The 12,500-nt window shown below is 41.2% G+C and overlaps 1 protein-coding gene across 1 annotated transcript in view; it reads left to right on the top strand.

The window, feature by feature from the left end:
* LOC308287650 (guanine nucleotide-binding protein G(s) subunit alpha-like) overlaps positions 1–12,500 on the top strand; it is a 47,287-nt gene that overhangs the window by 32,496 nt on the left and 2,291 nt on the right. The window contains exons 6-11 of the mRNA XM_080728881.1: positions 8,644–8,698; positions 9,872–9,945; positions 10,657–10,715; positions 10,931–11,051; positions 12,084–12,214; positions 12,439–12,500. The exon at positions 12,439–12,500 is cut by the window's right edge and continues 6 nt beyond it. Of these exons, the coding sequence (XP_080585007.1) occupies positions 8,644–8,698; positions 9,872–9,945; positions 10,657–10,715; positions 10,931–11,051; positions 12,084–12,214; positions 12,439–12,500 (502 nt within the window). The remainder of the gene's footprint in view (positions 1–8,643; positions 8,699–9,871; positions 9,946–10,656; positions 10,716–10,930; positions 11,052–12,083; positions 12,215–12,438) is intronic.

Genomic DNA, 12,500 nt, shown 5'->3' with positions numbered 1-12,500 from the left:
TGTGTGTGTGTGTGTGTCACCCTGGCTGCTATTTACATATGGGGAAAAAAACATTTCCTTAAACTTGTTAATAATAAGACTTAACTGTAAATAATATGAAGTCTTTCCATTTGTGGAATTAGCGATTGTAGAATTTAAATGATTTAAATAGTCATGGCAGTCTTAAATCCCAGCCTGTGTTAAAGTTGTTTTCCCATCTAAATAATGGAGTCAGTTATGCATTGTTACAATTGCAGAAGTCACCATTACATTTGTTCTGTCTGGTGTCTGGACAAGAGTTTGTAGATCAGCTATTTTTGGTGCACGATATGATGTGTTGGATAGAGGTCCAGTGGACACCTCAACGTTAAATATGCAGTTTTATTCCACAATGTAAAAAAAAAGAAAGAAAGAATAAATGTATATTTTGTCAAATCGTTTGAAATAATCTAAAGCATATATGATTTGAACATGCACGACACATCATTATCAGACCTATAGATTTGCCCTTCAATTTCTTGTTTATCCCCGAAAGGAGTGTACAGGTTTTGCAGCAATGTGTAGAAATTTGTAGAAATAAAATATATGTATTTGGCCCCTCGTTTATAAAATAAATGTAAATATGAAATCTAATATAAAATATAAAATACAATATATAAAAAGCCCAGTAATACCAGGTGCCGGTTAGCCCGTGTGTTGAGTATAAATGTGGCTTTAGACCAGTTCAGAGTAGCCTAATCCTATAGTGTTGCTGAAGGTAAATACTATCTCACAATCTGGGTAATCCTCCCTAATGCTGCATCTTTAACAGGATGAATGCATTATGACTGAGAGCATTATCAGCTTTGTTGGCCAATGTGCCGCTTAATGTGGAGTCCACGCTGCAGCCTCTGCATGTCCTCTCATGTCTCATATCATTGGTTTTTATAGGTTTCATCCCTGCTTCTGGTCAGACTGAAGCAAATATATCGTCGTTGTCGGGTGGAAACATCGTATCTCCAAGTTTCAAATTTGTACGTTCTTTCGCAAAGTAAAGCCCTGCTTCAACATACAAGGCGGCCGCACAAAAGTAATGAAAACAGCCGATCTACAAGCACACAACGCCTCGCACCGCGAGGCGTTGTGTGCTTGTAGATCGGCTGTTTTCACTTGTTTAAATCATTTTGAAAATGATAAATGCAAAACGAACGGTTTTGGACATACAAGGTTTTCACCCGACAACGACGACATGCATTTTACTGCCGGTAAACTGTTGTCGGATATGTTTGATATCTGTGTGTGATAATGTCACTATTATAACAATTTATTTTAAAATGTATGTTGTTAACCACGTTATCGCTGTTTTGGGCAAATTTGTCAAGATTTGTCCAAATCCTTATTCAAACGTAAATATAGTAAAAAAAGGAAAGACATTGTACTTGAACCTGTAGATTGCTCTTTTTGCTACCCTGTCTGTTTTCATTTTATTTATTCATAGCAAATCAGACCCAGGTGAGATCACTGAGGAAAGGGGAATTCTTCCCATTAAAAAAACTAAAACAAAGCCTTAGCCAGGTCTTAGACAGTTGTTTGGTTGTAGCATTTGAAAACTTTTTTGAACTTGTAAAGAGTTTGAATTGAAACGGGTAGATGAGTAGATATTTTTCGGGTCAGTCTATTCTAAGAGGGGGGGGTTCCAGGGGGTCCCCAGCATAATTGGTTAATACAGCATCACAATCAGCATCACCACTTTAAGTTTAATCATATTTTATACTTTGGCTACTTTGGCAGATATACAACAGATATACTAGCTCAAAGCGGGTCACAAAGGAGATCCGCTGCTTTTTCTTGAAGATCTGTGCAAATCGAACACTTTTAACGCAAATCTTTGTGTGTGGCTGGGGGTCCCTGGTACAACTTTTTTTTTTTTTTTGAGATGTTGGTCCATGGCCAGATACATATCACTTTGATGGTCGTTGACTTGAAAACGTTTCAGAACCGTTGGCCTATAGATAGATAGCAATAAACGGAACATTTTTGTTTTTGTAGTAGTCTTTATTTTTGGAAATGGAAAGGTTTGGAGAGCGTAGCCTAAATTTGTTTCAGTGAAAAAAGTACCTTATTATTACTCTCTAAAATTAGCCTAGATTGATTACATAGAACTGTCTTCTTTGGTTGGAAAGGCCAGTTGATTTAGATAACGGAACATTTTACGTCAAACAAATCACAGGTGTTTATATTTGGTAGTGTGTCTGGGTGCGTTTCTGTGCGCTGCTCATCCCTGTCTATTTTAATTCGTCTTTGGAATAAAATCACTGGAAATGTTGAAATCACAGCACACCATCGTCCAGCATTTTAAAACCATCGCTGTCGCTGTCGAAAACTCATATGTCCATATTTCAACTCTTTCATGTTTCTCCTTAAATTAACGCCCTATTTCATCATAGAAGAGTGTCACACAAAAATAGTGAAAATAGCACATCTACATGAGCCTGTAGATCGGCTATTTTGACTAGTTCAAATGGAACATACAAGGTTTCCACCCGACAGCGATGATAATGGATAAATCTTTTTTTATCAGCTCTTGTAAATACTAGGCTATTTCTATTCACCAGACGAGTGTGCTGTGTGTATTTACAGGGGGCTATGTCAGCCTGTCTGCCACCCCAGAATAACCCGAGCTGTGTGAGCTGTACGCACATAACAGCTCCAGACCAATCTCTGTTTCTGGGGCAGCCGCTATTATTTAGTTCAACTTACTAGGCAAGAGTTATTATTGGCAACTCTCCTATTAATAGTGAGAGAACTGCTAAAAATTGAGCCTGGTGTTTGTGCTGGGTCTGTCGGCACACCACCCAGACCAGAGCTATAGATAAACAGGGGTTTGGCTGTGGACAGTGGTCAGTGGTTGCCATGCTGTAGCTCCACTGCCTGATTCCTTATTAGCTCTATATGGCTCTGGATGTTGTGATACTGCGTTGTTTAGTCATGTTCTTCTTTATGGGTTAACACCTAGTTCAGACTAGGGATGCAACAGTTAATCGAACTGATCTATTTAATTGATTATATATATATATATTTGTCTTCATAATTGACTAAAATTATCAAACAAAATATTTAAAAAAACTGTTTTTGTAAGGCACTGTTGTTTGATGAAGTATAAAATATGGTATAAGTGGTAACTCACATTTAGAAAATATTACATTGTTGACTCAATGACCAAGACAGACTGTTCTGGCAATCATGGTGATCCTGATGTCATCAATATTAAACCCATATTTGGCAATGCCCATATATGGACGCTCCATATGAATGAATACATTTGCAAATCAAGACTGCTGACTATCATCACCTGGATATCCATATATGAAGATCACAACACTGACCTCATCAAAACCTGGATATCCATACTGTACATGGAGACGACTGGATAAAAGGGATTCTATTGTATGGGCATTCCCAGATATGGGCTTACATGTAATATTGATGGGCATAAAAGGGATTCTATTAGTGTGGTTTCCCTAACAGGGCATCATCTGGGAATCAGATGTAGAGGTCAGCTCCATATATGGAGATCTAGGTGATGATCCAGTCGTTGGTCGCAATGATCAGATCAAGTAGGGAATTCATTTAGGAAAAAGCAGGGGGGAAATGGCACCCTCTCTAGGCCATTAATGAGAACTACAATCCTGTGTATAGACACTACAGTATTGGTTATGTCTGTAACTGTATCTGTAGACCAGGTGTCAGCAACCTTTTTGAAAAGTTTTTATTTTCTAGATAGTCAGTGTGCCATGTAATGACACCGCTTCAAAGTTCAGACATATTTTGATTGTCACGACATTGTTATAATGATCATTATACAGAGCGACTCAGACCTATCTCCCAGACTCCCTCCCCAGTCCAAGTTCCGAATTTTAATGAATGAAGAATATATGTGCAGGATGTAATTTGCTACAAATTAGGTGGCTTAATTTAATTGACCACGTTTAAAACAACATTTGATTTTAAAATAAAAATCCCCTCTCACACTTCTGCCAGTGTGCCAGTGATCACCCTCCCCTGTGCCAATGTTGGCTACCCCTGCTGTAGACTATCTTGAATGTGTCCATAAACCTCCTCTTAGTTAGGCTTCCTATTGCTGCCCTTTCAGAGCAAAGAAGGGCAGGGTTTATGTCTTTTCTCTAATACAGCAGAAAGTCTCTTTAGGTATCCACACATCCCAGTTTATACTCCGTCGCATGGCCGTGTCACTTGCCGATCTAACAACACTTTGTTAGCTTTATGATTTGGAAAAACGCATTTTAACGATTATTCGATTAATTGAAAGAGTAAGTGATAGAATAATTGCGAGGTAAATTATCGATAGATGCAGCCCAATGTCCATCCGTCCGTCGGTCCAGCCATCTGTGTGTCCGTCTGTCTGTCCAGTGTCCAGTACAGCGTTGTGCTGCTTTTCCACCAGGGTTGAACCGGTTCGGTTATTTTTCCCCTGCCTAATTTTGAACCAGTTCATAGTGTTTCCACTGAAAATTAATTGGTTCAGAACCCTAAAAGTTGGTTCGGAACTGGAACCAAAAATAGTTGTTTTCGAGCGGTGGTCACACCGTCTCCTTTGACTGGTCATATAACACATTGCTGGCCAGAGCTGCATCGAACTTGGGGCAATTTGGGCACCTAAAACCGGTGCTTAAAACTGATGGAAACGCAAGCCGGTTCGCTTCCGGTTCCGTGAAGCACCAAGGTTCCACGAATCTAGAACGGAACCAGTTCTAGAACCAAAGTTCTTCTGGAAAAGGGGCCTCAGTGTGTGTGTGTGTGTGTGTGTGTGTGTGTGTGTGTGTGTGTGTGTGTGCGTGTGCGTGTGCGTGTGCGTGTGTGTGTGCTTGTGCGTGTCAGTGTGTTACCTGCAGCCCTCTTGTCACATTTCACCCCAGCCTGCTACATTCCCAGTCCTCTCTGAGGGCTTTACATACGGTCAGTGGTGGAGAAGTACTCAGAGAGTTGTTACTCAATTAAAAGTAGCAATACCACAGTGTAGAAAACTCTGTTAAATTTCCAAGTAAGGTCTAACTACTGTTTTCAAATAAATGTAGTGGAGTAAAAACTACAATATTTGCCTTTGTGATGTACAGTAGTGGAGTGGAAGTATAAAGTATCGAAAAATGGAATTACTCCAGTAAAGTAAAAGTACCTCAAAGTTGTACAGTACTTAAGTACAGTACTTGAGTACTTAGTTACTTTAAACCACTGCATACCTTTGCCCCCACTGCCAACCGCTATAGCCAGCATCCTGCTTCTCCATTGGACAGAAGGACAGGCAGATACTGACACAGACTGGGTGACGTCCAGGTTTGGCCAGGATTGTCCCATTTTCAATCTGTGTCCCGACTCACGACAAATATCTCTAACACACCAATATGTCCTGGTTTTCAACATTCACTTCAGAATTGTCACAATTTTCGACACAATTAAAATAATAAATAATGGTTGTTTTTCAGTGGTTGCATAGACGTTTATCATGTTCTGTTCATGTGTGTGCTCATTGCTCAAACATCAGAAAACACCAACAATGCATTGCGAATTTGCGTGTCTAAATACAACGCTGATATGTGTCAATCAGTCTTGACCCGTTGCCCATACGCGCGCGCAAATGTGCATGAATGGCCGAGCATGTGCGCATTAATATAAGGATTTGGGGGGGGGGGTGAAAATATAGTCACCCTAAGACAGACATGCGTTGTATCATGAGCTTGTAGATTGGCTATTTGAACTACCGGTATTTCTAGAATCTGTTGATACTTTCATTGACTTTAGCTTTTCACCTACAATGAAATGCCAAAAACGGGCATAGATCATTAATATTTCTACATAATTCATAATTTTCTATTATCGATAAACTGCTGCACACATTTTGATTGCCATGTTATCCGTAATGTGCAGTAGTAGCACTGCTACAGTACAGTACAGTACATCCAGGGTGGGGAGACTCTTACCAGGGCCTGCCACGCTAACTAACCAGATAATCACCTAATTCCTCTGGGTGGCCTGACTTCTAGCTCATTCCTCTCTACCCAGTGCCAGAGTGGACCCACTCCCGTTGTTTTCACATCATGTGGCCTTTTTTATTTGATCTGAAAGCACCGCAAAGACACAGCCTTGGATGTTTAAAACCACATGAACCCTAACGTCCCTATTTTTGGGTATGTCATAATAGGACAGTGGTTCTCAACCTGTGGGCAAATGGGCCCCCAAATAATTGGCAATACACCAAGATGTTTACGATAATGTAACATTATTTTTTAAACCTTGTTGTGATAAAACTTAAATAAACATGCTCTGGAAATGCAGGCGGCTCACCCATCACTTTTTCAAATTAGTGGGCCATGATGCAGAAGAGGTTTCGAACCACTCTAATAGGCAACCATTCTGAAGAGATTTGGCGCAGAGGGAATAAATGAAGGGGGCCAAGTATGGACCCCTGCGGGACCCTGGTCAATGGAGTACATTAGGTTTAAGTGGTTAAAGATGTTTAAACCTACCTAGACATGTACTGTATGTGCATAACTGTGTGTGTGTGTGTGTGTGTGTGTGTGTGTGTGTGTGTGCGTGCGTGTGTGTGTGTGTGTGTGTGTGTGTGTGTGTGTGTGTGTGTGCGTGCGTGTGTGCGTGCGTGTGTGCGTGCGTGCGTGCGTGCGTGCGTGCGTGCGTGCGTGCGTGCGTGCATGTTGTGGACTATGGTGTGAGGCAAGGCTGTCACATTCTGTCTATCCATTGGCAAGTTTTCCTAACGCATTGTGAGTTTGTAGATCGGCTATTTTCAAAGGATTTTATACATTTGAAAACCTGAAATGGGACATTCTGCACAATGAGTACTTTCTACTTTTGGTGCTTTAAGTACATTTTGATGACAATACTTTTGCACTTTCACTCAAGTAAATTATTTACTATGGGGGCGCCCGCTGGCCTAGTGGTCCAAAAGTGCATACCACATGCTAGGCTATGGTGCCTGCTGGCGTTACCGGTACGATTTCCGATCCGGACGACATTTGCCACATGAAACACACAAAAAGCCAAAAAAACTAATCTTTACATTTTTAGTTACAGACTTTTGCTGGTAACAGAGTATTTCTACATGGCAGTATTGATACAGTACCTTTCCCACCACTGCTGGGGAGGTTTACTGTATAAAAGTAGAGCCCTGCGGCTCATTTTGAATGAGAAACAAGGATACAGCAGCTGCTCTTGTTATGGGCAAAATGGGAAAGGTACGTTCTAAATCAATTATAAATTCATAAATCCCCCACACCATGAATGTAGGTCAGTGGCAGTGCATCGACAAAACTATACACATTCAGTAGCCTATACTGACTAAGGTAGGTGGTCTGTCAATCTGACTGTATCGTAACAAACACACACCGCACACACGTACGCGCACACACACACACACACACACACACACACACACACACACACACACACACGCGCACACACGCACGCACGCACGCACGCACGCACACACACACACCTCTCCTCCTGTGTCAGTACTATACTACAGCGGTTCCATTGACTGGCTCCTCCAGTCTGACAGAGCAGAAGACTGCTGGTGACTCAGACCTCCTTGTCTCCGATCACTCTCAATTAAAACACACGCCCTCTGCTGGCTGTCCATGTCCTCTTACCCTTTGCTCTGACTGCTGGTGACTGTATTTTTATGTGCCTTCTTTGTGCGAGTAAGGCATGTGTGACATCCTATCCTCACCAAGCAATACATGAGTGAAGCAGGGAAGATCTCTGTTAGTGCAAGCCCACAGAGAGGAGTTCAGTATCAGCTTCATCCAGCTTAGACGTTCATAAGGAATGAATGAATTGAATGAATGAATGAATCTGGTCTGCACTCCTTTGCGGGGTCGGCAGGCCAAATACTGTACATATAACTTCAGGCTCTTATTATAAGTCGCTCTGGATAAGAGCGTCTGCTTAGCCCATTAAAGGCTCTTTCCCACTGGGCGCGATAACGATCGTTTTCAATTGAAGTGGATGGCAACACAATGATAACGCTGTCATAATTGATGTGAACGCTGACATATCGTTATCTTTATCGTTATATATTGTGTTGTGATTTTTTTTTTGGGTGCAGAAAGATTTTCCGCAAGGACAAATAAAGCATCTATCTATCAATCTATCAATCTATATATGGATGTCTCTGATGTCATCAATAGACATGGTCCATATCTGTGTGGTGGTTCAGATAGAGATCTCCATGTATGGGCATAAATTTGATTGTATGTTGTGATGTCATGGGAACCACTCTAACAGAATCCCTTTTATGCATCAATATTAAGCCCATATCTAACAAGGAATGCCCAAATATGGAGGAAGACAGCCCATATCTGTGTGGCTGGTTCAGACATGCATGGGCATAAAAGAGATTGTATGTATGCTGTCAGATGTGATAGACGTCATAGGATTTTCACATAACGAATAACTGAGTAAGCATGTTTGGGGTCTCACAGCATATCTCCATGGATCTCCATATAGGGGTCTGCATATGGGTAACTGGTCCGATATACATCACTGACCAGATGGCCAAGACCTCGCCCTTTAGGGGGAGGTCGCTTGTCGCCCTGAGGCGTCTTACTAGTTATTCTATATATTTAACATGTGTTTCTCTTCCTTCTGCAGCTTCTTAGACAGGATTGAAGTGGTCATGCAGAACGACTACACACCCACAGATCAGGTACGATTTTACTTGTTACGTTCTAACAAACACACACTCTAGTCTACAGATAAACACACCTACACACTATGCGTGTTGCAGCCAGCACCTTACACACCTCTGGTTGGCAACGTGGGGTCCTGGACAGGGGTTCCCTGACAAGTGATTGATAGTTAGGAACCAAACAGGGTCTGTACAAATGAAACCAAATGGACCTGTAAACAGAGTTAAAGGAGTAGTTCACCCACAAAATGACTTTTTTTTCTATTGTTTACTCACGCCATGGAGACTTGAGTTAAATAATATTTTTTTTAATTTGTCGCATTCCTAAGACAAAAATGTGATTATAATAAATGTACCCCCATTGATTCCGGATGGCATCCGGAATCAATGGGGGTACATTTATTGTAATCAAATTATTGTCTTAGGAATGCGCCAAAAACATTGAACTCAAGTTTCCATGGCGTGAATAATCAATAGAAAAAAAGTCATTTTGGGGATGAACTACTCCTTTAAACTAACACAGAGGATCATGATCATATCAAATAGGGGTCTGTGACCTATGCAACTAAGCTGAAATGAAAAGAAGATTCGATATTCATCAGTATTGTCACTCAATCATAAAATGTTAAATGTTACTGGATGTTATACAATTATAAAATATAATGTATGAATATTAAAGATAAAATAGCCAAGTTGGCAATGCTTTAGCAGCAATGGGAAAAGCACAGAATATGTGGCGTGATAGTTTGTCTTACACAACCTGCATGTGCTGAGTAATGTTTGACGTCTTAGAATAATGCCATGGGTCATTGAATGGTTGAATCATTATGCAAATCCACGTTTGTCGGGTGTAAATCTCCATGTTTTTTTCTTTTATACTTTTTTCATACATTTATGCTGTACTTTGTCATACTATTTTCAAATGTTTTCCTTTTTTTACAAGTGTATTAATAATAATAATAATAATAATAATAAAGGAATGGTTTTGGACATACAAGGTTTCCACCCGACAGTGACAAAATGGTGATTTGATTCAAGTGGATTTCCTCTCTTTCCCTCCCTTCTTCTTTTCTATCTCTCCTGGTCCTCCTTCCTCTGTTGTCTCTTCCGTCTGACTGTAATCCTCTCTTTCCTTTCCGTTTCCTCTCTCTGTCTAATGTTCCTCCTGTTCCTCTCTTCTTGTCTTTCCAGGACCTGTTGAGATGCAGAGTGCTGACGTCCGGGATCTTCGAGACGAGATTTCAAATAGACAAAGTCAATTTCCAGTGAGTTGTTGTTGTTTACCCATGGCCGAAAATGATAAATGGTAAATGGTGAATTTATGGTATATAGTGCCTTTATCCAAGGCGCTTTACAGAGATTGTGCATTACATTCACCCATCCACACACACATTCATACACCCATGGCGGAGGAAACCAGGCAAGGCACCAACCTGTCATCTGTGATGTCAGTCGTCTGTGACGTATTTATGACATATGACTCCACATTTGGTCAAGGTGTGAGCCTGATCACAGACCCTTTGACTTCCATAATAACATTTAAGTTAAGGAATTTGAATTGCTGACCCGTCCAGCGGTTTGGTTTGCCAGATTAGCTCAGGACACACAGACACACAGTCAGACGAGACAGGCCCTCTTCTAGACTGCTCATCACTCTAGTAGCCACTCTGTAAAACTAAAAAGTATGACTTTTTGATATAGAAAACATGTAGGATTCCTGCAAAGACTAGGTAATCAGTCCCACATGTGTTCATTACAGATGTCTTCCTTCATGTCTCAGGCAGAGATAAGATTATAGCGTTCTGAATCATGGCCAATAGGAGCGTACACTTAAGCCTGATTTAGAAAATAGCTTACATTCAAACTCACAATGTGTTGCCACACGTTATCTTGTAGATAAGCTACGTACGAAGTACGAAGAGTATAAATAACGTTTTGCTTCGCCCTGACCGTATTCTTGTAACTTTTTTACGCAGTATGTTTGACGTTGGAGGCCAGAGGGATGAGCGTCGGAAGTGGATCCAGTGTTTTAACGGTATGAAGTGCTGCTCCACTGTCCTGAATCTCTGGGCCACTTAAATAATGAATGCATTTGAATAAATGATGAGCAAACCAACAAGACATATCTATTACGCTTTATGGTACTGTAGTACTGCAAATTGTTTCCATCGTGTTGATTCTATGTTAATCCTGATGTGTGTGTGTGCGCGTGCATGCGTGTGTGTGCGTGTGCATGCGTGCGTGCTATAGATGTGACTGCCATCATCTTTGTGGTGGCCAGTAGCAGCTACAACATGGTGATCAGAGAAGACAATCAGACCAACAGGCTGCAGGAAGCCCTCAACCTCTTCAAGAACATCTGGAACAACAGGTTTGTTGCACCTGCTGTCGCTCTGTCTCGCCATAGAGCAGCAGCCAGGGCAGGGATTTCATGGAGGCCATGGCCGTCGTTGCCCCTCAGTTTGGCCTTGTGCCTCCTCAAACCAATGGCATAACCTGAGGCCACAGTGGCCTTAATGCCCCAGCTGACTGTACCACTTTCTCCTCTTTCTCTTTCTTGTCAATATGTAGACAGTAGACACCAGTGTCTCTTTCTTGTCATGTAGACACCAGTGTCTTTTGTTGTCTTAACTCCCCGAGTCCCCATCTTTAAACCAATCCAGTGACTTTGATTGGTGCAGGGCTAAGCATGGATCAGATTGTAAACGCGATCATTTATCTATTTCACTGCAGATTAGGTTATCATCCCTAACATTTAAATTAAAAAAAAAGAAAAAAACTTTCAATGGACTAAAATCTTGTTTTATTTGATGGCCTTCCAGCCCTGCCATTTTGCCTTTGTGCCCACAAAAAATGGACAACACCAAAGGCCAATTGGCCTTGCCCCTAAAATGACGAAATTTCAGGCCCGGCAGCAGCGGCAAAGATTGTAGTAGTTTTTTATCAATTTCGGTGCTATACTTTTTGCTGACTCTACCTCCACGCCACTGGGGTAAACGGCGGTCGCTTCTCTTTATAGACAATGCATTGAACCCCCTATCGCCGGCTTTCTCAGACAGCCAAATAGTGCTGCTGATGTTAATTCAGCCAAGGACCGAGCTTGGTCCAACAGGATCACAAATCATTTACCAAACAATGTGAGGATCTGTTGTTGTTCATAACCCCTGTGAAATATTCACATGTCATTGATTTTATTCCACATGCTTCTCATTCATAATTTATAAAGTTATACTAAAAATACGTACATTTACAGTGTCACCCCCTTGGTCTACGTTTATTCAAGCAGGTTGCTATTGTAAACCTGTCGGGGCTCAACAACAACAATGTGACCTAGTACAGTATTTTGATTCAGGCAGGGTTCCAGAAAGCAGGCTCTAACCTGACCCTTTGTGTTCACCCGCAGATGGCTACGGACCATTTCAGTAATCCTCTTCCTGAATAAGCAGGACCTGCTGGCAGAGAAGGTCCTGGCAGGGAAATCTAAAATCGAGGAGTATTTCCCTGAGTTTGCACGCTACACTACACCTGATGATGGTAAGTCATTATGACGGTTGGTACTGTACACAGTATCCAGTTCACATCGGTTTTAGATCTTAGATCTGTGTTATGATATCACGTTATATGTCATGAGTTCTTCCTTTTCTTTATTATTATTGTTATGCTATTTTCATTGCACGAAACCAAGTATAAATCAGCCAATACTGGAGTTCTTACACGATGATGTCCTGTAAAAATGATTTTCTCTTTCTCTATAACAGCAATACCAGAGCCAGGGGAAGATCCCCGGGTCACAAGGGCAAAGTACTTCATACGGGATGAG

This window comes from Nannobrachium achirus (assembly GCF_963921795.1).
Source record: "Nannobrachium achirus genome assembly, chromosome: 6".
NCBI lineage: Eukaryota > Metazoa > Chordata > Actinopteri > Myctophiformes > Myctophidae > Nannobrachium > Nannobrachium achirus.
This window is presented reverse-complemented; position numbering and strand designations above follow the sequence as displayed.